This window comes from Vanrija albida (assembly GCF_041260175.1).
Source record: "Vanrija albida strain AlHP1 chromosome Unknown contig_4, whole genome shotgun sequence".
Lineage (NCBI taxonomy): Eukaryota > Fungi > Basidiomycota > Tremellomycetes > Trichosporonales > Trichosporonaceae > Vanrija > Vanrija albida.
Window position 1 is genome coordinate 796601 of NW_027191423.1, and position 25648 is coordinate 822248.

General features: G+C 64.6%; 14 protein-coding genes across 14 annotated transcripts; 8 read left to right on the forward strand and 6 right to left on the reverse strand.

Annotated features, from left to right (window-relative positions):
- Positions 1 to 429: 429 nt before the first annotated feature.
- CDC73 (accessory factor associated with RNA polymerase II) lies at positions 430 to 1790 on the forward strand (the record flags this gene model as incomplete). The annotated part of the gene is made up of 4 exons (XM_069353523.1): positions 430 to 820; positions 866 to 1298; positions 1337 to 1596; positions 1633 to 1790. 4 exons carry the CDS (start codon positions 430 to 432, stop codon positions 1788 to 1790), a joined length of 1242 nt encoding a protein of 413 aa, XP_069208165.1.
- Positions 1791 to 2013: 223 nt separating this feature from the next.
- Q8F55_005028 (uncharacterized protein) lies at positions 2014 to 2621 on the forward strand (the record flags this gene model as incomplete). The annotated part of the gene is made up of 4 exons (XM_069353524.1): positions 2014 to 2171; positions 2229 to 2361; positions 2397 to 2531; positions 2565 to 2621. 4 exons carry the CDS (start codon positions 2014 to 2016, stop codon positions 2619 to 2621), a joined length of 483 nt encoding a protein of 160 aa, XP_069208166.1.
- Positions 2622 to 2686: 65 nt separating this feature from the next.
- Positions 2687 to 3734, reverse strand: DAM1 (DASH complex subunit dam1; the record flags this gene model as incomplete). The annotated part of the gene is made up of 7 exons (XM_069353525.1): positions 2687 to 2719; positions 2757 to 2857; positions 2902 to 2965; positions 3010 to 3069; positions 3114 to 3355; positions 3390 to 3432; positions 3468 to 3734. The coding sequence occupies 7 exons, from the start codon at positions 3732 to 3734 to the stop codon at positions 2687 to 2689; spliced, it is 810 nt and encodes a 269-aa protein (XP_069208167.1).
- A 244-nt stretch (positions 3735 to 3978) lies between these two features.
- Q8F55_005030 (uncharacterized protein) lies at positions 3979 to 5993 on the forward strand (the record flags this gene model as incomplete). The annotated part of the gene is made up of 8 exons (XM_069353526.1): positions 3979 to 4045; positions 4088 to 4227; positions 4269 to 4548; positions 4586 to 4794; positions 4829 to 5002; positions 5037 to 5345; positions 5384 to 5506; positions 5550 to 5993. 8 exons carry the CDS (start codon positions 3979 to 3981, stop codon positions 5991 to 5993), a joined length of 1746 nt encoding a protein of 581 aa, XP_069208168.1.
- A 392-nt stretch (positions 5994 to 6385) lies between these two features.
- FUR1 (Uracil phosphoribosyltransferase, synthesizes UMP from uracil) lies at positions 6386 to 7705 on the forward strand (the record flags this gene model as incomplete). Its single annotated transcript, XM_069353527.1, has 12 exons — positions 6386 to 6495; positions 6649 to 6686; positions 6754 to 6861; positions 6897 to 6904; positions 6954 to 6990; positions 7036 to 7049; positions 7116 to 7130; positions 7194 to 7223; positions 7266 to 7326; positions 7374 to 7456; positions 7495 to 7625; positions 7693 to 7705. The coding sequence occupies 12 exons, from the start codon at positions 6386 to 6388 to the stop codon at positions 7703 to 7705; spliced, it is 648 nt and encodes a 215-aa protein (XP_069208169.1).
- A 643-nt stretch (positions 7706 to 8348) lies between these two features.
- Positions 8349 to 9592, forward strand: Q8F55_005032 (uncharacterized protein; the record flags this gene model as incomplete). Its single annotated transcript, XM_069353528.1, has 4 exons — positions 8349 to 8394; positions 8886 to 8914; positions 8964 to 9443; positions 9521 to 9592. 4 exons carry the CDS (start codon positions 8349 to 8351, stop codon positions 9590 to 9592), a joined length of 627 nt encoding a protein of 208 aa, XP_069208170.1.
- A 540-nt stretch (positions 9593 to 10132) lies between these two features.
- On the reverse strand, positions 10133 to 11293 carry Q8F55_005033 (uncharacterized protein; the record flags this gene model as incomplete). Its single annotated transcript, XM_069353529.1, has 5 exons — positions 10133 to 10494; positions 10531 to 10823; positions 10873 to 10958; positions 10991 to 11130; positions 11167 to 11293. The coding sequence occupies 5 exons, from the start codon at positions 11291 to 11293 to the stop codon at positions 10133 to 10135; spliced, it is 1008 nt and encodes a 335-aa protein (XP_069208171.1).
- A 524-nt stretch (positions 11294 to 11817) lies between these two features.
- Q8F55_005034 (uncharacterized protein) lies at positions 11818 to 12885 on the forward strand (the record flags this gene model as incomplete). Its single annotated transcript, XM_069353530.1, has 5 exons — positions 11818 to 12006; positions 12101 to 12173; positions 12208 to 12374; positions 12438 to 12637; positions 12681 to 12885. The coding sequence occupies 5 exons, from the start codon at positions 11818 to 11820 to the stop codon at positions 12883 to 12885; spliced, it is 834 nt and encodes a 277-aa protein (XP_069208172.1).
- A 309-nt stretch (positions 12886 to 13194) lies between these two features.
- On the reverse strand, positions 13195 to 14527 carry PRY1 (sterol-binding protein; the record flags this gene model as incomplete). The annotated part of the gene is made up of 2 exons (XM_069353531.1): positions 13195 to 13291; positions 13377 to 14527. The coding sequence occupies 2 exons, from the start codon at positions 14525 to 14527 to the stop codon at positions 13195 to 13197; spliced, it is 1248 nt and encodes a 415-aa protein (XP_069208173.1).
- A 1995-nt stretch (positions 14528 to 16522) lies between these two features.
- Q8F55_005036 (uncharacterized protein) lies at positions 16523 to 17273 on the forward strand (the record flags this gene model as incomplete). The annotated part of the gene is made up of 6 exons (XM_069353532.1): positions 16523 to 16619; positions 16654 to 16690; positions 16728 to 16767; positions 16980 to 17002; positions 17036 to 17183; positions 17223 to 17273. The coding sequence occupies 6 exons, from the start codon at positions 16523 to 16525 to the stop codon at positions 17271 to 17273; spliced, it is 396 nt and encodes a 131-aa protein (XP_069208174.1).
- A 230-nt stretch (positions 17274 to 17503) lies between these two features.
- On the forward strand, positions 17504 to 21345 carry EST2 (Telomerase reverse transcriptase; the record flags this gene model as incomplete). Its single annotated transcript, XM_069353533.1, has 18 exons — positions 17504 to 17815; positions 17848 to 17954; positions 17992 to 18323; positions 18359 to 18573; positions 18610 to 18624; positions 18852 to 18939; positions 18984 to 19186; positions 19225 to 19461; positions 19497 to 19595; positions 19661 to 19861; positions 19899 to 20081; positions 20118 to 20321; positions 20360 to 20558; positions 20593 to 20670; positions 20713 to 20813; positions 20853 to 20988; positions 21025 to 21139; positions 21174 to 21345. 18 exons carry the CDS (start codon positions 17504 to 17506, stop codon positions 21343 to 21345), a joined length of 2997 nt encoding a protein of 998 aa, XP_069208175.1.
- Positions 21346 to 21528: 183 nt separating this feature from the next.
- On the reverse strand, positions 21529 to 22445 carry RPS9B (40S ribosomal protein uS4; the record flags this gene model as incomplete). Its single annotated transcript, XM_069353534.1, has 3 exons — positions 21529 to 22020; positions 22311 to 22389; positions 22438 to 22445. 3 exons carry the CDS (start codon positions 22443 to 22445, stop codon positions 21529 to 21531), a joined length of 579 nt encoding a protein of 192 aa, XP_069208176.1.
- A 712-nt stretch (positions 22446 to 23157) lies between these two features.
- On the reverse strand, positions 23158 to 24012 carry Q8F55_005039 (uncharacterized protein; the record flags this gene model as incomplete). The annotated part of the gene is made up of 1 exon (XM_069353535.1): positions 23158 to 24012. The coding sequence occupies one exon, from the start codon at positions 24010 to 24012 to the stop codon at positions 23158 to 23160; it is 855 nt and encodes a 284-aa protein (XP_069208177.1).
- Positions 24013 to 25274: 1262 nt separating this feature from the next.
- Positions 25275 to 25584, reverse strand: Q8F55_005040 (uncharacterized protein; the record flags this gene model as incomplete). Its single annotated transcript, XM_069353536.1, has 2 exons — positions 25275 to 25378; positions 25416 to 25584. 2 exons carry the CDS (start codon positions 25582 to 25584, stop codon positions 25275 to 25277), a joined length of 273 nt encoding a protein of 90 aa, XP_069208178.1.
- Between the last annotated feature and the right edge of the window lie 64 nt (positions 25585 to 25648).

A 25648-nucleotide genomic window follows, 5' to 3' on the forward strand; every position in this document is an offset into this window, starting at 1 on the left:
GAGGGTGCGCTTCTTGGAATCTGGAGGGTGGCCCAGGCGGTACACCAGGTCCGCGAAGCTGGTGTGGTGAGCAAGGTTCGACGGCCAATCCTACCTCTCAAAGGGAATGTCCATTGCTGGCCGGCAGAATGAACAGAAAACGAATGATATAGTTTAAAGAGTGACAAGATACGCGTTGGGGCTATGAGTAGGTCATGCTGCGACGCATGCAAGTGTTGCTGAGGACAAAGAGACGATGAAATGGCAAGATGAGGAAAACAACACGTCGGGTGGTCCACCTCCACCACAAAACGCCTGACTGGACTGTCAATGCCGCGGTTACGTAACCGAACCTGACACCGCCAACCTCGATCAAGATGTCAAGACCACAACTAGAGAACAATCACAACCCACTCTACATCCTGCACAACGCAGGCAACAACATCCACCATGGCGTCGACCGACCCCCTAGACCTCCTCCGCCAGTCGATCTCGACGCCAAGTCTCGCGGCGGCCTTGTTGACCGACGCGGGCGCGCCAGCCGAAACCCTCACCGACGCCTCCTCATTCTCGTTCCCGCAGCCGGATGGCAAGGACGCGGTCATCATCCCGAAGGATGCGGCGACCCGCTACGCCCGTACGGATGCGCGCGACGACTTCTACTCGGTCGGCCAGCTGTGGCTCGCGTGGACGGAGCGCGACACGGGTGTGCGTGAATACCTCATGAAGGGTCAGGCTGCTGGTGTCGGTTACGTGGCGATCACGGACAGGCGTGGCGTGGTCGACTTCCTGCAGGGGTCGTCGGACGGCGGTGTGCGTGTTCTGGGCAAGGGAGAGGACCGTGAGTGTTACAGCCGTGTCGTGGGCGGTTGTTGACAGCCTATAGCCAAGGCGGCGGCCTCGGTCGCCCCAGCAGCCGAGACTGCTGCGGCACCGGCGTCGGCGGAGGCTGGACCCTCGAGACATGCCCCGGCGGCAAAGCGCAAGTACGAAGTGAACGTTGCCGACCGCGAGTTCTGCAAGAAGCTGCGCGCCGAGGAGGTCGAGCTGAAGGACCGCAACACGGTGCTGCGTGTATCGGCGGGCGGCAAGGTCAACAACTTCTCGTCGTTTGTTCAGAACGTGATGAACGAGAAGATCCGGGCATGCCAGCAGGCACTCAAATCTGGGCGCGCGCAGCCAACACAGCCTGCGGCCGCCGACGCAAGCCGGAGTGCCTCGCGCAAGCCGCGCTCGGCGCACCCCATCATCCTCATCTCGTCATCGCCGACGTCTTTGCTCACCATGTGGAACGTCAAGAAGTTCTTGGAGCAGGGAATGTGAGGACGCTACACACTGAACTCTGCTGACCCCCCAGCTTTGAGCCTTCAGAACAGGCACGGCAAAACGAGATGGCGCAAGGCAACATCCGGTCCGAGGACATGATTCCGATCCTGCGCAAGCGCAGCAGCCCAACGGGCGAGATTACGACAAAGTACTATGTGGTGGACAGTGTCGAGGCGCTGCAGAAGTTTGGTGTCGACGCGTGGGACCGTGTCATCTGCGTCGTGACGACGGGCCAGGCATGGCAGTTCCGGCCGTACAAGTGGATGGACCCCAAGGTGCTGTTCCGGCACGGTGAGTCGCAGTGTATAGCGCAGCGCTGATGCCCAGTGAACGGCGCCTACTTCCAGTGGCACAACGAGCAGACCAACCCCGTCATCAAGGACTGGAACGTGTCCGACTACAAGATTGACAAGTTCAAGCGGCACACGGACCGCCAGATTGTCGCGCGGTTCTGGAGCCAGCTCGACAGCGGCAAGCGGCGATGAGGGGGCGAGTCGTAGTACGCAGTAGCATGCATGGGTGGTAGAGCAGCGAGGGCAGCGAGAGCAGCGAGAGCAGCGAGGGCCAGCGCCAGCGCCATGGGCGCCGTCCGACGCCGGCGTGATCTCGGCTCGGCTCGTGCGGGGGCGGTCGTGCGCAGGCCGGGGTGGATGGGGCAGGCATGGTTTCATGGCCCGCCCTCAGCACTTCAACACCACCCACACCCCCATGTCCACGATCGGCTTCATCATCAACGGCGTGCGCAAGGGCTCGTTCATCGCGCCCGAGTGGTGGCCCGACGCGGGGATGACAGTGTGGATCTTTGCCACGGGGCTCAACCAGGCCGACATGCGGCAGATGGCGTGGCGGCTGCGGCAGGTCGAGTGGTGCGTCCGGCGTGCGCTCGCTCGCTCACTCGCTGGCTCGTGTGCTGACCGCCCAAGGCTCCCAGACCAAGGCTCCGTCTTCCTCCGCCGCCCGCTCGACACGCTCCGCCAGGTCATGGACGGCACGTGCACCGTGCTGCCTGAGCACGCGTGGCGCGCGTGGGCCGGCGAGCCGCGCTGGGCCTACTTTGTGGCATGTGGGCAGGTAGACGACGCTGACGGCAGGACTTTGACACGGGCGAGTACGAGATCTGGCGGCACGGCAGCACAGATCTGTGCTCTGGGCGCGCGAGCTTTGAGGACCTGACGTGGGACGCGTGGTGCGCCATGCGCCAGCGCCTGCTTGACCAGGAAAACAAGGTGGGCTGGGGGGAGGGGCAGGCTGACGTGCAGGAACTCGACGACGTCGAGCTGTCCCTCACGGCATCGCTGTCCAGGATCCAGATCTAGAACCATCAACGTAGGATGTCTAGAAACCGCCGACGTCAGATTATAGTACAACAGCAGTCTATGGCTCATTGTCCGACCCAGCGGTGGATGTTTCTTCCCTGCGGCGTCAGGCTGGCTGCGGCGTGGCCCACTCACCCCCTCGTTCGTCTTGCTGACCAGCTTCTTGGCAATGAGCGAGATCAGGCACTTGTTCACGCGGACGCGCGGGAGCTCTGGCGGAGCTTCGAGTTGTGTGACTGTGGTGTTAGAAGGAGCTGAGGAGGTGGAGGGCGCAGCTCACTCGCAAGACCCTGTGTGTCGCCCATGAGCTTGTCGATGACCTTCTCCATGGCGTAGCGTGCGTTCTGTGGGTGTCAGCGGCGTGTGCCCTGCACTTCGTCCAACGTACTGGATCTGAGCCGCGGTACTCCAGCGGCAGCTGGGTGTCGATAATCTGCGCAATCTCGAGCTGGCCAGGTCAGCTGGGTTTCTCTGTTGCTCGATCGAACCTACATCTCGCTTCTTCTTGGCCGCTAGCGACACCTTCTTGGCAGCCGCGGTCGGCGCCGCCGGCTTCCTTCCAACCACAGCGCCAGGCCGTGCCCTCCCAGTCGGCCGTGGGGGCGGCGAGTCGAACTGAGTCGCGTACGTCATGTCGGGGTCGCGGTATGACTTGGAATCCGGCGTAGGCGGGACCCGTGCGCTCTGCTGTGGTTCTGGCTCAGGCTCGGGCTCAGGCTGCTTTGGAGGAGGAGCTGGGGGTAAGCGCTCATCTCGCCCCACACCCACCAGTTAACTCGGGCAGTCTCTCCCATGAGGCGGGCACCGGCGCCTGGGCGTCAGCTTCCGTGCTCTTGATCAGCTCACCTCTGGCCACTCGATGCAGAACGCATTGATCTTCAGCGCGTACAGGTACGCCGAGAAGCCCTCGTTGAATGTACCCAGCGCGTCGTGCAGCATGTTCATGCGCTGAATGTTGGTCGCGAGCGTCGCCGCCTCGTCTGCGACGTCTGCGAGCGCCGGCGCGAGAAAGTCGAGGCCCGACGGCGACTCGGTCGCGTCGTTCTGCGAGCGCGCGAGGCCGGAGAGCGATCCGGTGGATATCCTCCGCAGGGGGTGCGGCTGCGGCGGCATGGTGTGCGTGATGGCAAGAAGCGTCGATGAGACTGACTTTGTTGTTGTCTTTGGTCCAAGGCACGCGCCTTCGACCGACGCCGCGTTATCCGGCCCGCCTGTTTTATCGCGTGGCGGAAATCACCGAAACGCGTCACTGGAGGTCCACGCTGTCGAGCCGCGTCCCGGAGGCGCCTCAAAGTACCGACAACCACTGCTTGGGCCTTTGTAACTGCCTGTCACACACGCAACGCCCTCGGCAACCATGGAAGACGTGTCAGAGGTCACAAAGAGCCTGGGAGAGGTCGTCCTCGAGGCGACAGAGCACGAAGGTACGCTGCCGGTGCCAATCGCACCATTTGTTGACATCTCAGACCCCGTCAAGGCGTCGGCCGTGCTCGAGACGTTCACCAACGCGCTCGCAAAGTCGCGCGATCCGATCGTGCGCGAGGCGTTTATCGAGTCGTGCTTGGACGTTCTCAAGCCGCAGGGCGACGAGCAGGACGCTGGGCGTGTGAGCAAGCTCGAAGATCCTCGGCAGAGCTGACCACCCAGCTCTCGGTGCTCGAGGACGCAGCGCTCACCGTCATCCCCGCCTTCCTTCCGCTCGTCAAGACGTCGGCCCACGCAAAGGAGGTGCTCGAACTCATCGCGGCGCACTCTGAGCCGAGGGAGGTGGTCCTCGCGCTCAACCAGCAGCTCGCCCACTTCACCGAGCAGGCCGACCCCTTTGCCGTGAGCGACGACGAGGACGACACGGATGTTGAGGACAATGAGCTCGACTGGGAGTACGCGCTGCCCCAGGTGGAGGCTGTTCTGGACATGTACGCTGTCGGTGAGTCATGGGTGTGTGGGTAGCGCTGATGTCGCAGCCCTCCCTCGCCTCAAGACGCAGCGCAGCACCCCGACGCTGCTCGCTTTCCAGGACACACTCACGCCGCTTATCCAGGCGGTCCCAGTGTCTGCGCCTGGCGATCTGGCCGTGCCCATCTCCCGCTCTCTGCTGTTGAGAACGGCAAAGATCGTCACTGCTGCCTGGGCTTGGGCGCAGACCACGGCCGACTCCGGTGGCGAGCAGAAGGTGAGCGAGCGACGCAGCGTGCCACTGACCCCAGGCCATGCTCACCGAGGTCCTCCAAACCGCCATCATGATCTTTGGCCCATGCTCCGGCGCAGACCTCACGTCCCGCTGGTTCCTCGCCACGCACCCGCAGTTCGGCGGCCTCCACCCGGAGATTGACGGCCCACAGCAGTGGGAGGAGGGCCAGGCGGTGCTCGACGAGTCTTTGGTGAGGCATGCGCGTGTGCTGTTGCTGACGCCAGGCGGCTGCCACTGCCCTTGGGCTGGACCACTGGGAGCTGATTGAGCGTGTTATCAACACGTCGAGTGTCAAGCCACACTCTTCCATCTCGTCTGTGATCCTGCTCGCGTCGACGCTGCCTGCCCTTGCTGTGAAGAAGGAGGAGTTTGCCCCGTCAAAGACGATTATCGCGGACGCGATGCCGTTGTTGACCCTGGCTATCGGCGGCAGCGCACTCGACGCTGGAACGGCCGTTACTTGGGCGCTCATTCACGCCGCTCAGGCGGGACGAGTGGCGCTCGAGTACGACCAGGCGACGTTCTTCATTGAGGTGGGTTGCGACAGCGGAAGTTATCTGACCCATGTCAGCTCGTCATGCCCCTTATCCAGGTCAACCAGTCGCCTACCACACGCCTTGCCATGTCCAAGCTCTTGGGGGCCATTGTGTCGACGACTCCCGGTGCCATCGACCGGATCCATCTGCTCAAGCAGGCAAGTCGAGCCGGGTGGTTAGGCCCGAAGCTGACAGGCACAGCTCCTCGAGCCGTCAAACCCGTTCGACGGCATCCGCGTGCTCGCTGTTAGCTTGTTACGCGAGCAGATTGCCTCCAAGACGGGGCCTTCTCCGCTCCTGAACCCCACGTTACTCGAACAGCTCGGCCCCATCCTGTTCTCTGTCCCTGCGGGACCTTTGGACTGGCCGCTGAACGATGTCATGGCGTCGATGTGGCCCGTGTGGCTGACCGAATGCTCCAACCTCGTGTGGTTCCTTCTCCAGCGTGACGCGGCCAATGCGACTGGCTTTGCCGACCGCGAGCGCCGCGACACACTGCGCAGCAGCTTCCTCGGGCCGGTTCAGCGGACGGCGAACAAGTGGCAGATTGAAGCGGGCGACAATGCGAGCTTTGCGCTGGTGCTGGACCGACTGCAGGACGCAGTAGCGCGCGCCCTCAAGGCGACCGAGCCCCCCGCTGCATGAGCATCCCTGTCTACATAATCTCCCCTCCGTATGTGTAATGTCAATAGATGGTAATGTCGAGCAGGCGTCGCTGCTTGTGCCAAGCCAATGACTTGTCGGCGGCCCCGCTTTGTTCGGCACGCGACCCGTGTTTGGCGCTAAATTTGCCACCTCTGGGTGCGAAAGTTGCAGCCACGCGCCGACGTCACTTTTTGGGTCACAGGCAGGCAGCGCAGCGCCGCGCAGATCGGGACAAGATGCAACCAGCTGACGATAAGACGTTGCACATACTCTCCATCCTCGCATCGACGACGACTCGAGCTCACAGAACCTCTGGATAGCGTTCACGAGCCTCCCTCCCCCACATACTAGACCCCCACCCCCCCACCCCCTTGCATTTCTTATCGCCCACCATGTCGTCCGCCGACAAGAAGTACGAGCTGCCGTCCAACGCGATTGTGCTGCCCCCGACCGCGCAGCTCCAGGCGCTCCTCACGCTGATCCGTGACGAGAAGACTCAACGGTGGGTATACGAGCACAAGGACGGCTGGGTGCGGGAGTGGGTCGCTGAACGCTGTGTGCTTGGCCTTTGCCTGTGGTGTTGATGTATGCAGTGGAGACTTTGTCTTGTGAGTCAAGGACCGAGGCCGCAAGGAGCAAGACACTGAGCAAGCAGCTACTCTGACCGCATCATCCGCCTGCTCGTCGAGGAAGGCAAGTGGCTCGCGGCCGGCCCGTGCGCCCGTGCAATGCCGCGTAAAATCTTTGGCTGACGGCGCAGGCCTCAACCACCTCCCCGTCGTGCCCAAGACGGTGCGCACGCCCGTCGGCCTCGACTTTGACGGCGTGGGATTCGAGGGCAGGATCTGCGGCGTGTCGATTATGCGGGGTGAGTCGTGGTTGTGTGGCGGCGCTGACGTCCAGCCGGCGAGGTGAGGATCTGCGATTGATAACAAGCGGGACGTATTCTGACCTCCCTAGGCCATGGAGGCCGGCCTCCGTGACTGCTGTCGTTCAGGTGCGTTGCTTGACACCGGCTGGGTGCTGTACTGACGCCACGCAGTGAGGATTGGCAAGGTGCGTGGAGTGGCTCGCCGAGACCGCCGAGCCGGGTACTGACCGTTCGGGTCCCACCCACAACAGATTCTTATCCAGCGTGTGAGTCTGCCGCTCTTGCATTCGCCCACCACTCCACCATGCACATACTAACACGGCCTGCAGGATGAGGAGACGTGCCTCCCCAAGCTCTTCGTACGTGGCTGCATCCAAGGCAGCACGCCCTAACGATCCCAGTACGCCAAGCTCCCAGAGGACATTGCGGAGCGCTTCGTCCTCCTCCTCGACCCCATGCTCGGTGAGTGGCTGCGAGTCACCTTGCCTGAGCGAGCTCACACGACCCAGCCACTGGCGGCTCATGCATCAAGGCCATCGAGGTGCTCCTCTCGCACGGCGTCAAGGAGGAGAAGATCCTTTTCCTCAACCTGGTGGGTGCCACCACCACGACGCCGCAGCTAACCTGTAGATTGCCTCGCCACTAGGCACCGACGCGGTCTGCAAGCGCTTCCCCAAGCTCCGCATGATCACTGCCTGGGTCGACGAGGGCCTCGACTCGCACAGCTACATTGTCCCCGGCCTCGGCGACTTTGGAGACCGGTGAGTGGGGCGGGGGCGTGCGGGGACGGGGGTGCGGTCATGCCAGGGCTCTGCTGACTTCCTCCAGCTACTTCCTCTAATCGGCGGCATGTTCTTGTATGGATTGGGCATGCGAGAGAGTTGTGTGGTGCAGTCGAGAGCAGTGGTGGCAGCCGGATGGAGTGCCACAGACTGACAATCCCGGGTATTGCCGTTGTATTAACCCTGGGTGTGGGTTTTCACAGTGACGCTGGAGTCGTCGAGACGAGCCGCCAGGCGGGTGGAGTGACCCACTCCTGCTCGTCGCCCTAGCTGGGCTGCCTGGCTCTGCCTGCCTGGCGGTGCTCAGCTGACCCTCTGCCAGTGATTTTGACCGGCTCTGACTGGGTTTCCTCCCGCCTTTTGCCTTGGTGCTGCTCTGCCGCCTGCCTGGCCTCTCACTCGACGCCCCCCCCCCCAGCCCCGCCCCGCCGCCCACCACCTCCTCACTTGCACTCTCTGCAACCCCTCTTCCTCGCTTCCACTCTCTCACTCACTCTACATTCCACTTTCCACCAGGTGAGCAGTCTTTTCTTTCACGCCGCGGCACCGCAAGCCGTCACTTGCGCGGCGCCGACACTGCGACTTTTTTATCCCTCTCGACATCCCGCACCAACCCACTCCCCCCTCCACCCAAGCCACCCACTTCGGGATCGTCGAGCGAAAATTGTTGCTGACTCTGCCGCTAGTAAACACCGCTCGACAATGTACGGCGCTCCCCGCTCTGGAAACTGCTTCAACTGTGGCCAGCGTGCGTAGGGTGTGGTGTGGTGCGGTTCTGGCGGTTGTCGTGTGTGTGTGCGTAGGGTGGCGGGGGTTGAGCAATCATCCCCGCCGCCCAGCACTGGGGCTCGGCGAGTGGGCTTGACAGTGTCTTGCCCACAACCCGACACCCCTCCCCGCTCGAGTTGCCGTGTTCTGTGTACGTGGGTGCGGTGCGAGCGAGCGCGAAGGCGTGGAGCGAGCTATTAGCCTCTCGTACATAGTCACACATCTGCATCGTCGCGGGCCCTGGGCGCGGCGCGGCGTGTCGCTCGAGCTGGATCCAGACCAGGAGAGAGACACTGCTCGACCGTGACCCTCGGGCTTGCGGCTGCGGATCATGCAATGCGACGTCACTTCTCTTGCCCCGCGTAGCCAAGGGCTGCTTGCCCAAGCGCCCAGCACCCAAGCACCCAAGTGCTCGACAACCGCCGCCGCCGCCACCTCGTCGTCCGTCTGTCTCCTTACTAACCCCTCTAGCCGGCCACATTGCCCAGGTCTGCCCTGACGTGAGCACGCCGACGACCCTCTCTGCACCCCGCTGACGCCCCCCCGCAGGCCGGTGTCCCCACCTGCTACTCGTGCGGCCAGTCGGGCCACCTCTCGCGCGAGTGCCCCCAGCCCAAGCCCAAGGCGTGCTACACCTGCGGTCAGGAGGGCCACCTCTCCTCCGCGTGCCCCCAGGGCCCCGCTGCCGGCGGCTTCGGCGGCCCCACCGGCGGCGAGTGCTACCGCTGCGGCAAGCCGGGCCACATTGCGCGCCTGTGCCCCGAGAGCGGTGACGCCCAGGCCGGCTTTGGCGGCGGCTACGGCGGCCAGCAGGGCGGCTTTGGCGGCCAGTCGGGCGGCTTTGGCAACAAGTCGTGCTACACGTGCGGCGGCGTCGGCCACATCTCGCGCGACTGCCCCTCGGGCGGTGGCGGCGGCGGCCGCGGCGGCTTTGGCGGCCAGGGCGGCTTTGGCGGCTCGCGCAAGTGCTACAACTGTGGCCAGGACGGCCACATCTCGCGCGACTGCCCCCAGGAGCAGGGCCGTACTGTGAGTTGGCAGCGTCGCGAGCTCGCGAGCGCAGCGAGCGGGCGTACAAGCAACTAGCAACCAACTAACCCCCCCAGTGCTACCAGTGCGGCCAGGTCGGCCACATCTCGGCCAACTGCCCCGGCACCGGCGGCGCTCCCCCCGCCTAAGCGCGTCGCGGCCTGACGCGTCGGACACGACCTCGCCCGACGCCAAGTCCTCGCCCCGTTCCCTGTACTCATTCTTTTCGACTCCGTTCCCATCACCCACCCACCGTCACACCGTGACCACCCCACCCACCCCCCCTCTCCCAATCTGACTGTGTTTCCCATCTCTAGTCGTTGCGTTCGTTCGTTCGCCAATGACCGCGAGGGCCGGGCTGCCCGGCCTTGGCCCTCTCCACCTGTAAAACAACCCGCGCCTGGCGCAGCAAGCAGCAGCTTTGGGTAGAGTAGCAAGGGGGCGATGAAAGAAGTGAAGCCAGAAGTGTTATGAACACGTCAGAAGTGACTGGGCGGGTGTGTGTGCACGAGGTCGTGAAGGAGTGTGTGTGTGTGTGCAAGTTTGAACTGACGTCTGTGGCGGCTGGGCCGGCCTTGCGTCGAGGTCGCCGTTGCAATAGATGTGTGCAAGTCTGAACTGACGTCTGTGGTGGCCGGCGCTAGACGTATGCATCTTCCCAGCCTCCATGGCATCTACAATCTACGCCCCTAGTCCGTGTCCATCTTGTCGTCGCCGTCCTCGGGCTCCTGCGTCTGGTCGCCGTCCTTGACCTCGCGCAGGGCCGTGAGAAAGTTCTTGAGGCTCCACGCCGCGTCCTCGGGCAGGTGCACAAACGGCATCATCGACTCTGGCAGCGTGCCGTTGCGCAGCGCCATCTCGAGGTTGCCCACCGCGTCGCGGAACTGGGGCGTGCCCACGACGCGGAGCAGGCCGGCCTTGGTGTCGGCGCCCTCGGGCAGCGTGAGGTCGGGCGGCATGTGCTGCGCGAGCGACTTTGCCAGCTCGGGGCGCTCCTCGACGAGGCGCGAGACGGTATCGGGGGTGAGGATGTCGGTGAGGCTGGCCTCCTCTGCAAATGTCAGCCGCGGCCACAATCAGTACGCACCTTCCTCGGGGATCGGGAGGTGCTGGTCGGCCCAGTGGAAGAGGAGGCGCGCCATGTCCTGGTTCTTGACGTCCTCCTTTGTGATGGCGCGCGAGTCGACGTCGGCGTCGGTGCTGCCGGCGGCGGCTGACGTCGACGCGCCGGCCAGGCCCGCGACGAGGCCGGCCGCGGCCGCCGCAGCCGAGGGCTTGGCGGGCGCGCTAGGCGTCGCGGGGATGTCGCGCGCGCCGTCGGCCTTGGGGGCGGGGGTCGCGGGCGGGAAGAAGGAAGCCGGGATCGGGGCGGATCCGGCGCTGCGGCGTGGTGAGCGGAGAACGACAAGCGTAGGACACCACAACCCACCGGTAGCTCGGGTCCTGGAGGAGCGAGTTGATGTCGACGGCGGCGCGCGCGTCCGACTCGGCCAGCGTGCCGCGCTGGAGCCAGAACTGGGGTCAGCTCAGCTTGGTGCTGTACCCACAAAGTGGACCTGGTTGGACGAGTTGAACTTGAGCACAAAGCTGCGGCCCGACGGGTCCTTTGCGACGCGCTCGAATTCAGCCTCTCCGGGGAAGATGAGCAGCTCGTCCTCTGCGCGCGACGTCTCGGCGTTGCGCCAGACTGCGGGTCAGTGGGCGGAGGGAAGGCGGCACGCACCAAAGTTGATGATGCCCTGGTCGAGCGAGAGCTCGATGGTTCCCTTCTCAGGCTGCGGGTCGACCCACTTGGCCTCCTGGGAGCGGCGGAAGCTGCGGCCTGCGGGGAGCTGGATGAGGGCGGACATGGGGGGTGGGGGTGGGTGGGGGGTTGTTTGTGGGTGTGGACTGGAACGAGCAGTGACGACGTTTGAGAGTGACGAGTGGTCGCCGCGCGTCGCTGGGCCGTGGTGGGTGAGCCTGGCGCAGAACGTGGGCTGAGGCTGGCACGGGTGTGACTTAAGTTACGTAACTTGATCCAGCACAGACCACCTTGTCTATCCGGAGCCGAGCAGACATGGCCCTAAGATCAGATCAGATCGATCCTGCTCGACGCTGCATCGATCGTGGCTCGCGCAGCAGCGCAGAGCAAAGTACGAGTGCAGAGCGGAGCACCTCACCCATGCACCTGCAGTGCATCCCCGAGCCCGCACCATCGCCGACGGCCCAGCCTCGGGCGTCACGTGGCGCGCTCCCCGAGGGCGCTCATGGGAGATCATGGGCCGCCATGGGCGATAAGCGATAGTGGCGGCGGGCAGCTATAAAGCCGGTTCAGCCACTTGACCGGCCGCATCGCAGCTCACACCCAGCTCACTCGTCCAGATCTGCGCCCATGGCACCCTTCCTCCCCATCTCGCCGTGCTGCGTGCAGGGCTCGATACTGCCCGGCACGCCGAGGGGCACGTTCGAGCCGGCGGGCGGCGCGCGCTCGCTCGGGCGGTACGTCGTCCGGCCTGAGGGGGGGAGCAAGAGCCCCAAGGCGGCGCTCGTGCTCTTCTACGACATCTTCGGGTTCCAAATCGTGTGTACCGCGGTCTGCGGCAGCCGCCCAGCGCCGGGTGTCGAGCCCCTGCCCCGGCTCGCTCGCTGACGCTCGCTCGCGCTGCGGGCCACAGCCAAACCCCAAGCTCCTCGCCGACGCCTTCTGCACCGCGCTCGGCGTCGACGTCATCGTGCCCGACTACATGCGTAAGCCCGGCCGGGAGTCGCACTGACACCGCAGCCGCCGGCCTGCCGGCCGACCACCTGGCAGCCGCGCTCGAAGCGTACCCGGGCGAGAAGGCGGCCCAGGGGTGGCTCGCACGCGCGTGGGGCAAGCTGAGCCTGCTCCGCGTGCTCCCGTACGCGGGGGGGATGCGGGACGGGGCGGTCAACCCGAAGGGCGAGGTGGTGAGCTGCGAGCAGCGAGCCCGGGGGGGCGCGGGGGTGGGGTAGAAGTACTGATGTGCCCAGGCCGTCGCAGAGCTCAAGGCCGAGGGCTACACCCGCCTCGTCGGGATAGGCTACTGCCGCGGCGGGAGCGTGCTCACGCACCTCCTCTCCTCTGGCGCGGCGCTCGACGCCGCGGTGGTGGTGCACCCCGGCGTCGAGGCGGAGCGCTGGGGGAAGATCGTGAAGCCGACGCTCTGGCTGCTCAGCGACCCGGCGCACGAGTGAGCCCGGGGCGGGGGGGGGGGGGTCCACTGACCCACGCAGGCACTTCTTCAAGCCCGCGCAAGTCGCCCAGCTCGAGGCCACGTTCGCGCGCACGCACGCGCCGTTCGAGCTCAAGGTCTACGACGACACGGTGCACGGCTTCGGCGCGCGCCCGGCGCTCGAGCACGCCGCTACGCGCGCGGCGTTCGAGGACGCCAACGCGCGTGCCGTTGCGTTCGCGCGCCGGCACTTGGGGCTCGAGTAGTGTTTGTTTGGCTCGACGTGTAACGAGTGATGTCATCGTAGGCCATGTCTCAGAGACATTGTATCAGAGCTCGGAGCTCGCTCGCCTCCAGCCTCTCGAGCCGCCGCTTGGGTTGCGGCCAGGCCGACTCCATCACAGCCCCACGCCCCCGCACAGGTGCATAGCATCACGCGTCAAGCGCCAATCGCACAAGCAACTCTGTACAAACAGGAAGAAACCAGCACCGGGCTAGTCTAACACGATACTAGTGTACTAGGGCAGAGGTAAACAAGAGTCCGCGCCCGAGTCCACGCCCGCGCCCACCCCCGCCTACGCCTTGGGCCCAACATTCGCCTGGAACCACTGCTGCGTCCAGTTGACATTGTCGGGCACAATGAGGTTGCCGTGCGGCCAGTACTCGCAGACGCTGGGGTTGGGTGTCAGTACTTGTCACGCGCAGGACGCCCGCCACGCCACACGTCCCCCCCCCCCCCCGCCCCTACCACACTCACAGAAGGATGGTCGAGTCGTAGCCCTGGAAGACCGTATTCGGCGCACAGCTCGAGATCCACGCACAGCCAATCGACGTAGTGTCCTTCCACACAGCCTGCGTAAAGTGGCCGACGCGGCCCCCGTCCTTGCCCACCATGCCGGGGTTGCTCCAGTCGTAGTTGTCCTGCTCGACGCTCCACATGTCGAACAGCGCAGAGAGCGAGTAGTTGCCCGCGCCGGCAGCCAGGTTCTCGCCCGCCGCGCCGCCAGAGTGCTGCAGCGTGCAGTGGGGAGCCCAGTCGGCCGCCTGCGCCGCGAGCGTCTCGTTCCAGGTCAGGGGCGGGGCAGAGTACTCTGCACGGAGCGAGTTGTGCAGGTCGACGAGGAGGGACTGCTGGTCGGCGGGGCCGGTCTGCGCGCCAGTGGGCGCCGCGGCCTCGGACGACGAGGTGGAGGTCGGCGTGTCTGAAGTGGAAGACGGCGTGTCGGAAGTAGAAGACGATGGGGCGTCGGAAGCAGCGAGGGCAGCGTCCAAGGTCGATGAGGCAATGTCCGAGGTCGAGGACGCCGCGTCAGACGTCGAGTTGGCGGCGTCGCTCGTGGCCGAGACGCTAGCGTTGGCCGAGGACGACGGCAGGTCGGTCGGGGCCGCGGTGGTCAGGGCTGCGGTCGAAGCGTTGGCAGTGGAGGTCGGCTCGACTGTCGTCCAGTTGGAGGACGTCGGCGCCGCGGTGGTCGAGTTGGAGGGGGCCGAGGTGTGCTCCACCGACGTCGTCACGTTCGCCGACGGCAGGAGCACGGTCGTCGAGTTGGACGGGGTGGCCGCCGCGGTCGTCGAGTTGGCCGCCGAGCTCGAATTGCCCGCCGGCTGGACGACGAGAACCGGCGCCGCCGAGTGGTTGTTCTCCGCGGGCGGGTCGACGACGAGCGACGTGTTGGTGTGCGCGACGTGCGACACGGCCGACGGTGCCGAGGGCGCAGCCGCAGACGAGGCGACGGCCGAGCCGCTGCTGATCGGCACGGCGGGCGCGCTCGACGTCGCGGCCGCGGCTGAGGGCAGCGCCACCGCCTTGGACTTGCGGGCACAGCGCTTGCGGCTGCGGCTGGGGGCCGCGGAGATGGGGGCCGCCAGGGCCAGGAGGACGGTCGCGAGGACGAGGAGGCGGGGCATGGTGGGGGGGAGAGAAAGCAAGAGGAGGTCGAGGTCGAGGGCGAGGTCGGGGTCGGGGTCCGGGTCGGGGGTGGTAGAGAGCGTGGGGTGTTGTCGTGTATCGATAACGAGTGTCTGTCGGTCGCTGCTCACAGAGCTTGCGTCGAGGAGGTGGAGTAGAGTACAGGGGTAAGAGAGAGAGAGACGAGAAAGGAGGTCGAGAAGGGCCAGGCGCTGCCTTGGTGTGGGTGTTGGTGGACAAGTGTTACGACCAGCACTAGGCCGTCGATGCAAAAGTCGTCCCGCGTACCGTGTGGACCGCCGACACACCCAGCTCGTTGCCCGAGACGGTGGCGCGAGCCCAGACTGGCAATTGCTGCGAGACGATGCAAAGCAGAGCCCTGTAGGGTGAGTCCAACTCGGGGGTCGACGGCCACGAGCGCCACCTCGTCGTTGCTGGCTTGCTGGTTGGCCCGTCGCGTCCCGGCCAGTCCGACTCGCAAGGGCCCCCGCCGCGCCCTGCACCAACCGCCGACGACGCGTTTCAGGCTGGCGCGAGTCTTGGGCGGCGAGCGTGACGGCAACCACTAGCGCGTCGGGATTCCCTGCGTCGCCCTGAGCCCACAACCGGGGCGACTGATTTGAATCTGGGATAGGCTGCCCTCGTCAATGTGTGCCTCGTACTCTTTGCACCGACAGCGGCGACATGTCGCGCGGGTTGGGTTGCCTCGACGTCCATCTCGGCCGCGCGAACAACCACGCGAGGGGTGCACGCTGCAAAGTACAAAGCCGCCGCCGCACGCGCACCCACGCACCCGTCGCGAAGGGCCCCATATCCACCCACCACCCTCGCCGTACCTCGCCTGCCCTGTGGCGCGGCCGCGGCCAGTCCAACTTCGGCGCCGTCCGCAGCGTCGCGGCACGTGCATCACGAGCGAGTGGCCGCGAGTGGACAGCGAGCTCGCGGCCTCGACGCTGCAGGCACCGCCGGCGAAGGAATGGACGCGGGTGTGGGAAGCGGCGCGGCGCTGCGAGCGGCGGCACTCTGGCGCGCGCTGCGAGATGCAGCGCGCCGCTGCGGGGGCCAGGCCGGGCGGGCAACGCGTCCTCGACGCCGTGTGGCGCCGTCGCGTCGACCGTGGCACCGCTGCACCGCTGCATACACCCAAGTGCCCGCTGTGCTGATCGCGACGCGCCGGCGCGCCCGGTCGTGCTCATGTGGCTGCAACGCGCTTCGCGCGCTTCGTTCCCACTGCCACGCCCCAGCCAGAGGCATTCCCTTCTGTCCCAGATGTCAGCTCGATCCAGGATGCCCTCTGCCAGCGTGTCGACTTACCCGCTCGCCAGCGTTGGCCACAGTGTCAACGATCTGGACAAGTGTCAGTGCTGATCGCAAGAGACGGATCAAAGTGCCCTCCTCCACCGGCAAGACTCCGTCGCCAGCCTGGCAGTCGACACCCACCAGACGTGCCCCGCGCACGCCTTCTCGACCTTCCTCGACCATGTCACCTGCCAACACACCCACCCACATGCATCGCCGCTTCCTCGAGCAGCCCCCGCCCGTCGCCCGGCGGACCCAATCTCACGCTCCACCCACACTGATCCGCCCCGCATTGATCGGTAAATAGCTGGCGTGGGTGTCGCCGGGCGCGAGCACGCCTCTGCCTGTTCCCACACGGCGGCAGTCGCGGCTGCGGAGGGCGCGGTGGTGCCGGGGCCAGACCCCGCGCCGAGGCGTGCAGTGGTTGCGAGGGTGTCCCCGCGAGCGTGCTGCTCGCCGCGGCACCGGCATTCCTTCCAACAATCGTGGTGATGGCGAAACAATGGGCGCTGTAGAACCTCCCACGCCGAGCTCCCCGCCCACTGTATCAGCGAGAACACCCCGTGCTCTTATCACCCGCCCACCGCGCTCCGGATCTTGTCAGATCACAGTGTCTGCGGATCGCGGGCACCGAGCTGCGACCCGCTACAAAACCTGCCCGCGCCGACCCCGCTCGCTCTTCCCCATCACCCGCCATGCTCCCCCCGCTCCAGCCCAACCCCGCGGCCGGCCGCGCACGGCTCCCCACCCAGATCGCGTACAAGCCGGCCTTTGAGCCCTTCACCACCACGCGTGGGTGCCTTCCCCTGCCGCGCTCACCGCCCAGAGTACATGACGCCCGAGCACGAGTCGTGGCGTCTGGAGTGGGTCGCGCGCGGCTCGGACCGCACTCACGCCCAGAGAACTCGAGCGGTACCAGGTCGACAACCTCATCCTCGACGTGCGTCGCCGCGTCGTCGCCAAGGGCAGCTGACGACCCAGGACATCAAGATCGCCGAGAGCATGTGCGGCACGCAACATTGGAGACAGCCGCCGCTGACGGAGCAGGCTCAGACCATCGCACACCCCGTCCAACCAGCACTTTTGGTTCAAGGAGTTTTTCCCGCGCATTGCCTATGCAAGTGTGCTACAAAAGGTGGGCTGACAGCGCAGGAGTGGTGCTTCTGGTACGACCGGTGAGTCGTGGCGTGCGGGCTTGCTCACACCAGAACCGTGACCTCCGACGAGGTCGACCAGCGCCTCGCCTCGCTCATCACCGACATGCTGTACGCGTTCCACCACCGCATCGTCGACCAGGCCACCCGCCAGCGCTACCCCGTCTGGGAGCTGCTCGAGAGCGTGCGCGCGGTCAGAGACGTATGTGGCGGACGGCTAGGCTCGGGCTCACTGCCACAGCGCCTCTTCCCCGACACGATGGGCTACCGGTGGGAGGACGAGCGTCCGTGACGCCGCGGGCGGGTGCGAGGGGGCGTACGGGGGCTAAGCATAGAATCGCAGAGGACCGTATAGTGTAGTTGTGCATGGCTTTGTCGCGTCCAGTGTTGCACGTTGCGAAATCACGTGAGGAACCAAACAAGGCTGAAACGGTTGACGCGACTCGCACCGGCGGTCATTTCGTCACTGCTCCATCTCGCATTCCTCCATTCTCCCTTATCTCATGCCCGGCCTGGTCCATCATGGACACGCGTCGTGGCGACCCAGGCCCAAAGACACTGCGGCACAAGACCCTGTCCGCATACTATGAGCGGCTCGTCACTCTCGGCGGGCACCTCGCCGCGCCGGTCGGCGACGAGCTCGTCTACCACTCCGACCCGGCAGAGTATCACGCCCTGCTGAGGAGCACGGTCTGCGCGCCGCTTGTGCACGGCCACGGCGACTGGCCTCCCAGAGGGCCGGCGGAGGGCACGCAGCAGGAGGCGCTCGACCGTCTCATCGGCGAGCTGGGCAAGGGCGGCGGCGAGCGGCGCGACGTGCTCCTCGGTCCAAAGGTACTTGTCTTCCCCGTACGCGCTGACGCCAGACCGCGGACCGCAAGATCAACATGTCGCGTCCTGGTGTCGATGCGGGGTTAGCGAGCCAGCCTAGCAGCGTGCTGCGCTCCACCCCGTGGAAGATCCTGCGGTCGAGGTGAGCTCTTCCACTTGTACCACAGAGCTGACGCCAGGCTCGGTGACGCCAGGTTCAGGTACCTGTTCCTCACGACCGCGCTGTTCGCGCAGCTGGGGAACAACTGCTACATGCAGCTGTCGGGCCCCCCGATCTACAAGCTCTACGACCAGGTCAAGGCCAGGCGCGAGGTGAAGCCCGAGCAGAAGCGAAAGGCAGTGGACAAGGGGAGGGAGCGCAGCAAGCGGCGCAAGGGCGAGGATGGGGCTCGTATTGTTAACATCCCGTCGACCAAGGCGGCCAACTTGACGCTGGCGCGCCAGATCATGTTCTACGGCCGGCCGTCTCGAACAGCGTCTAGGACCATCGTCTATGGCCTCCCCCGGAATCGTGGGTCACAGTTCCAGCATGTACTGACCCGCCAGACCCCTTGAACAGGTGCTACAACGACCCGTCCGGGCTCCCTACAGATCAGGCATGCCTCGAGCTCCTCCGCGTCGTGTTCCCATCTACACCTTCCGACGAGTCGGCGCTAAAGGGCAAGCGTACGGGCAAGATGCTGGGCGTGATGCGCGAGCTGCTCGTTGCGCAGAAGAAGATCAACTACCGCGCCCTCCTCCGCATGTGTGTCGACCGGCAGGTAGGTCGACAAACCTTCGGAAGCTGACCTAGACAGAAAGACGTTGATCTGGTACGCAGCAGCTTGTCGACCTACCTGACCTCTTCCTAGCAGCAGTACCCCGCTCTCCCACCAAGGCCGGCCAGGGGAGGAGCCGGAGCAGTGAAGCGGCCACGCGACCTTACAGCTGAGCGCCAACCTGTCTCTCCCGCTCCCCCGACACCAAAGCCTGCTCCCCCACTCGAACCGCTCTCGCACAACCAGGTAAGGAGCGCCCTATGAACCGAGCTCACCCCCAGGTCTGCCGGTTCCTCTCCAGTGTTCTCCACAAACTGCTATCAGGCTACATCACAGGAGGAGAGCACAACCGCAATGTCATCAGTCGTAGTGAGCCCAGGAGGGGTCACACCCGCGGCCCACTGACCACCCAGACGCCCACGCGCTCATACGCGCAAAGATGTACGAGCCGATCTCGGTCCACACGCTCCTGCAGGGCCTTCGTATCAACGATATGACCTGGCTTGCCGCGGGGGAGGACCGGCGGGTACCACCCCAAGAGGCCATCAAGCGCCGTCAGCTCGCCCAGGAGTTTCTCACCTGGCTCTTCGACTCGTACATCATCCCCCTGCTTCGCGTAAGGCCTACCTCGGGGTCATGGCTGACAACCCACAGTCTTCCTTTTATGTCACCGAGACCGCCGATACCCGGTACGAGACGGTGTACTACCCGCACGCCGAGTGGGCGCAGGCGACAGAGCCTCACCTGAGGGTGCTCGAGAACAACCTGCTCGAGGAGCTGGACCAGGGAGAAGCAGAAGCGGCTACCCGCGGGCAGCTCGGCGTCTCTGTCGTGCGCCTCATCCCCAAGCCAACTGGGTTCCGACCCATCGTCAACCTCGGCAGGCGAATCGTGAGCTCTCTGCCTCGGAGCCTGCTGACCACCAGCGCGTCCAGAATGCCCTTGGGGTGACCAGCAACCAGGCGGCAGTTACCTCGGCGAACGACATTCTTCGAACCGTCCACCAGGTTCTCACATTCGAGAAGGTGAGGCTTGTCCTCGCCCAGGTCCCCAGCTAGCAACCCTACGAAAAGAAGCTGACATCTGGCAGGATCGGAAGCGCGCCTTACTAGGAGCGTCTCTTTTCGGCACCAACGAGATCTTCGCTCCCGTCAATGGGCTCAAGACTGAGCTTGTTGCGCGCCATGGCAGCCTGCCCAGGCTCTACTTTGCCAAGATGGACATCAAGGCGGCGTTCGACACGATCAAGCAGGAGAAGATGCTGCAGATCGTGGAGAGGCTGCTGGACGAGGTAAGTGAGAGGCAGCGACGGCAGCTCACCGCCCCAGGACTACGACTACTGCTTAATGATGTACTGCATGCTGCTCCCGCCAGCCAGCAAGGCCTCTCAAGGAACTGCCAGGCGGCTGTTCAAGACCCGTGCCGACGTGAACGAGGGCGACGTCTCGAACTTTGGCGAGTACGCTCAAGCCATAGCGAAGCCGTTCCGCAATGCCGTCCTCGTGGATATGGTGGGTGGCAGCGGTGAGGCTACGTGCTGACGCCAGGTTCGGCGGAAAGAGGTCACTCGAGACCACTGCGTGCAGCTCCTGCGAACGCACATTCAGAGCAATGTGTGGAAGGTGAACAACAAGCTGTTCCGCCAGAAGACTGGCATTCCGCAGGGGTCGACAATCAGCAGCCTGTTGTGCTCCTTCTTCTACGCGTCCATGGAGGCGGAGTATCTGTCGTGGACGAGGAGGCCCGGGACGGTGAGCCAAGCTCGGCGTTCATCAGCTGATATTATCAGCGTCTGTTGCGATACATTGACGACTTCCTCCTCGTGACAGACGACTATGCCGTGGCCCGCCGCTTTGTCGAGACCATGCACCATGGCTTCCCCGACTACGGGGCGTTCGTCTCGCCCAACAAGACTCTGCTGTCTTTCGAGCTAGCACCAGGCGGCCTGGCCGCGCCCGTCGCCCCAGTGCACAGGAATGGTTCTTGCTGTGAGTGCAGTTGTCGCGCGAAGCTAACAACCAGACTTTCCCTACTGCGGGTTCCTTATCGACGCCAGCACGCTGGACATCAGCATCGACCATGATCGCCTGTTGGCAGGCCGTGAGTGCGCCGTGTGGTCGCGCCATACTGACAGCCATGAAGCCACATGCCAGTCGTTCGCCCTCAGGTCGAGTCGCAACCGTGGCGCGGGCTTTGTCGGGTGGCTCAGCAGGCAGCTCGAGAACCGCAACCATGTGGCTTTCGTAGGTGCTTCAATACACACCACCCTGACACCTACTCAGCTGGACACCCACCACAACGACCTCGACACGGTCTACCTCAACGTGTTTGTCAACTTTGGCCTAACGGCCATGAAGATTCCGCACTACTTTGGCTTGGGGTCGACGATCAACGAGAGCCGAGCAGATGTGGTGTATGGTGGGTCGGATACTTGACAGTGCCACTGACCCGCAGGCTGGATCCTCATGTCGGTCGACTACACGTACAGCGCCGGGCGTGCGCGCGTGCGTCATCATGCGCGTGGCGACGAGCACGAGCACTTTAACATTGGCCGTGCGGCATTTGGATTGTGAGTGGCTGTGGTGACAGACGTTGATCCCCAGCCTTGCAAAGACTGCCATACGCCATGTCCTTGGCCGGCAGGCGTCCCGCTTCGGCTCTGTGGCCAACCGCCTTGAGCGCGACCTCGCAACCAAAGGCAGTCGGGGCTTTGCAGCGCGGCTGAGCCGTGTCGTCAACCGCGGCCTCGAGATTGTAGACCGGGCAGAGTTTTAGTAGTCACCGTTGTATCACCTGTACCACTGTCCCTCCCCCTCCCCACGCTCAATGCACCTGATGCATCATGTCTGAGGGTCGGTAGTCTCGTGTCGCTCTGGCAGCAGGATGCATGACTACCACCGCAATGTACAAAGGAAACCGAGAGAGACAACGCTGGGGCTTTTGGGCTGAACCAGACGTTTACTCCTCGTCCTCCTCCTCGGCGTCGCCGGCACCCTCCGAGGCCTTGGCGCGCTTCCTCTTGACGCGGCCAGCGCGGCCACCGCCGTAGGGCGACTTGAGCGAGTAGTCGATGTGCTTCTGCGAGTCGAGGCGGACAACGAACGAGGGGACGTTGACGACCTGCTTGCCGACGCGGATGTGGCGCTGGCGGATGAGGACGCGAGCGTGGTGGACCGACTTGGCGAGGCCGAGCTTGAAGACCTGGGTCTGGAGACGACGCTCAAGGAAGTCCTCGGTCTTGAGGGCGAGCACGTAGTCGAGACGCATGCGCGAGTCGTCGAGCACACCGATGCGAACAAGACGGCGGATAAGAGCGTTGCCCTCGAAGAGACGCTTGGGGTCCTTGTCGTCGAGCTTGAGGAGCTCACGAGCAGCACGACGGATCTTGGAGAGGGTGAGCTGAATGCGCCAGATCTCGCGCTTGTTGCGGAGACCGTACTCGCCGGCGAGCTGTGGGGGTTAGTTGGGTTGTTGGTTGAAATTTCGCTGTGCTGGGAGCTGGCTGGGGCAAGTTTCGAGTTGTGGAAAAGTTGACGGCGGGGTTGGGGGCGGTGGGGAGGGACAGCGACGCCGCAGCGCTGCTCGCTTCGTCGCGGCCGCGTTGCTCCTCGCCGCGCGCGTCCACTGCCCTCCTCGCCATCCCCTCCTGCCCGCGTGACCCAACCTCGGCCCAATGTCCCCAATGTCGAAACTTGCTCCAGCACACTTGCCCAGCTCCCAGCACGCCCAACTCTGCTCACCTTGAGCTCGGCGTCGAGACGGGCGGCCTCGTAGGGGCGCTTGGGGACCTTGTAGGTCTTGGACTGCTTCCTGGGGGCGCTGGGGGGTCAGCACTTGCTGCCAGGCCGACTTTGACGCCAAACTCACCTTCCCATCTGGATAGAGTGAACGAGTAGCGAGCGGCGGCGGGGAGAGAGGAGGCGCGGTCAGCACAGAGTCGTCGGCGGCGATGGTCGATGTAGTAGCTCGATACCCACTTTGTTTGCTGGATGAAAGGTCGTCGAGGAGGAGGTCGAGAACACAAGTGAGTGGGGAGCAGCGGCCGGCAGCCAGCACCAGCAGGCGACACCCAGACCCGCACCCAGCCCACCCCGACCCACCGACCACCAAACCGCCCGCCAGCAAGATTTTGGTCCCGTCAAGTGCCACATTTTCTCGCGGCAAGATGGCATAACGCCGCTTAGCCAGGGGGTGGGATTAAAGGGTGGGGCGGGACCAAATCTGCCACGTGTCTGAGCAGGCCCAGTGGCCCTGTGCCCAGTGGCGTTCCTGGTGCTTGTGGAGGTCACTCAAGACAAAGGCGGCGACTTACAGCCCACACACTCATCACAGCCGCAACATTGCCAGTCAGTGCTCGCTCGCCATCCCCAACAACTGTAGCGACATTACTTGCATCGTCAACTCTGATATATACAACTTGGGGGGGTGAGTTGAGGAGCGATGATCGGGATGTGTGCGGCTGAGGGAGGTATAAGCATGCGTCTGGCACGGGTTGGCAGCAGCCATCACTGCAACTCACCCTACTTACGCCAGCGGGGCGGACTACTGACTGGTTTGACCCCTCGGCAGCCGTCTTACGCACCAGGCTCAGCGGTTGAAGGGACGGCGGTGCTGCGCGTGGTCGCCCTCGATGTAGTCGCCGTGGTCGTCATCGCGGTCGACGACGCGGCGGTGCGCGGGGGTGGCATTACGGCGGTGCGGGTTGTCGACGCGGCGGTACGGGTAGTACCCGGCACGGCGGGCAGCCATATGCTGGGCCTGCCCGTTGTAGGCACGACGGTCGTTGGCAGGGTTGTACTCGCGGTCGGCCGGCTGCAGTCCCTGCCAGTTGCCGGCGCGATGGTCCGCGCGGTCATCGACGCCGTGGAAAGCGTGAATGGCATTGCGGCGGTGGCGGTACGGGTCGTCGTTGACGGGGCGGTAGAAACGGTCGTGACCGCCGCGGTGCACGCGGTGGTCGTTGGCGATGTAGTACTCGGGGTCGACCGGCTGCTCATCCTGGACGGCGGGTTCCAGGCCCTGCTGGTTGTTGGCAGCCAGCGGGGGGGCACGCCCCTCGGCGAGCGCCCTGAACAGCATCCGGGAGACGTCGAGCTGGAGCTGGGCGGCACGCTCCTCGGCGAGCGCCTCGGATGTAATCTCGCCGGTGGCGAGCTGGATCACGGTGTCAAGGAGCTCCCACTCCAGTTTGGTGAAAAGGTCGTTGCCAACCAGGTTGGCACCTTGCGGGGGGTTGGCAGGGGCGGCGTTTGCGCCCTGGGGAGCGTTGGCGGCGGCGGGAGGAGGATGGTTGGCCAGGCCGGGGTTCTCGACAGCGGCCTCGGCACGGAAGAAGGCGGCGCGCGCGTTCCACACCCTGATGGCGACACGGGTGGCTTGACGAGCAGCCTCCATCGTGTTGTTGATTGGGCGGGCCACAGCAGGCGGGTCGTTGGGGTTCATTGACTGCCGCATGTAAAGTTAGCCTCTGAAGCTGCATCAACCCTCCACGACGACCTCGCGACATCCGACACGGCGTACACGACCCGCGTCCGCGCCCTTGGTCGCCACCCCCTTCCCCGGGCCCTTTGAACTTGGGTTTGACCCTTCTCGCCAGAAACAGCCTTCAAGAAGCCCCACTCCTTGCAAGCCCTTCGAAGGCGACCAAGCTTGGATGGTGACAAGCGACTATGACTTACGTACGAATTGAAAGGGAGGAATCGATACAGGCAGGGGGAGAGTGCACTACCTAGATGGTGTCAGCGCTTGGAGGTGGATGACGACGGGAGAGTGGCCAGGTTCCGGGAAGGCAGGGGAGGCGAGGAAGACACGCGCACAAGTTGAATGATGGGGGGGGGGGGGGCAAGGAAGACACTCACGTCTTGGGCTCGGGGCGACCCTGGTTCAATGGGTGGCGTGGCCGTAGTGTGGAGAGAAGCCTGGGGGTGGCTGAGAGAGGCGACGAGGAGGGAGGATGAGCGAGGGGCAAGGGCGACGAGGAAGGGGAGACAAAGGGGCACGGTGAGGAGGAAGGTAGTAGACTGGGTGGGCAAAGAGAAGGCAGTGACGATGATGGATCTGGTGCTGAGTGTGTTTGTAGGTGTGTGTGAGCTATCACAGTACCAGAGGGTGAAGTGACGGCGACAGAAAGGGGAGGGGAACAGGCTGGAGAGAAGAGATGAAGAGAGACGAGAGAAACAAACTGAGAACTTAAGTACTCGGGGGAACGCCGCTGGGAGGCACAAGACAGGCAGGCACGAGGCAGCGCCGGGGGGTGCAGCGGTTGAGGCGACTCGCCACCTGCCTTCCCTCGGCCATGAGGCAAGACGCGTGTGCACAGACCACCTCCACCGATGCCACGAAGTCAGTCATGCTATCAAAATGCTTCCGTGCCACAATCCACTCGCGCCCCAGTCCACAAGAGCTGAAGGCGGGTGCGCGAGCTCCAAGCACTGCGCTTCGATGCGTACGAGCTGGACAATGAACTGCAACCTTATCAGTCCAACTGCTCCGAGAGGCGTCCGCCCCAATGCCCCCCCGACCTGTTCGTCCAGCTGGAAATACATGGCGTGTCCGAGTTGGGCCCCTGCAACCGACTATAGTCATCTCCCAGCTCCCATCCTTATCTCCCATCCCATCCCATCGGCAATACACACGTTACTCGTTGGACGATGAACTGTGGTTATCAGCCCAACACTCGACGACGCTCATCCCGACACACTGACCTAGTCATCGAGCTCAAAGTACATCGCGCCGTTCGGCTCCTTGCCTGCCTGACGGAGTCCGCGGGTGTGGTCCGCAACGATACGCTGCTTCTTCTCGCGCCAGTCTTGAAGGTCAGCGGTAAGTGGACTCTACAGACAAACCTGGGAAGGTGCGGGTGGCGTAACCCGTAATGGCGGCGGCGGTGAGCCGGCCGCTTGGCGATGCCGCGAGTGCATCGCGGCAGATGCTGAGGTGTGAACGGCCCAGGTAGGGCCGGTGAGGGGGGGAGGACGCCCAGGGACTGGACGGGTGAATGCGAATGATCTTCATGCGGAGGTGGCTCCCCTCGAGGAGCTCAAATTGGGGCCAGGCGCCCCACCTCCCAAGTCATACC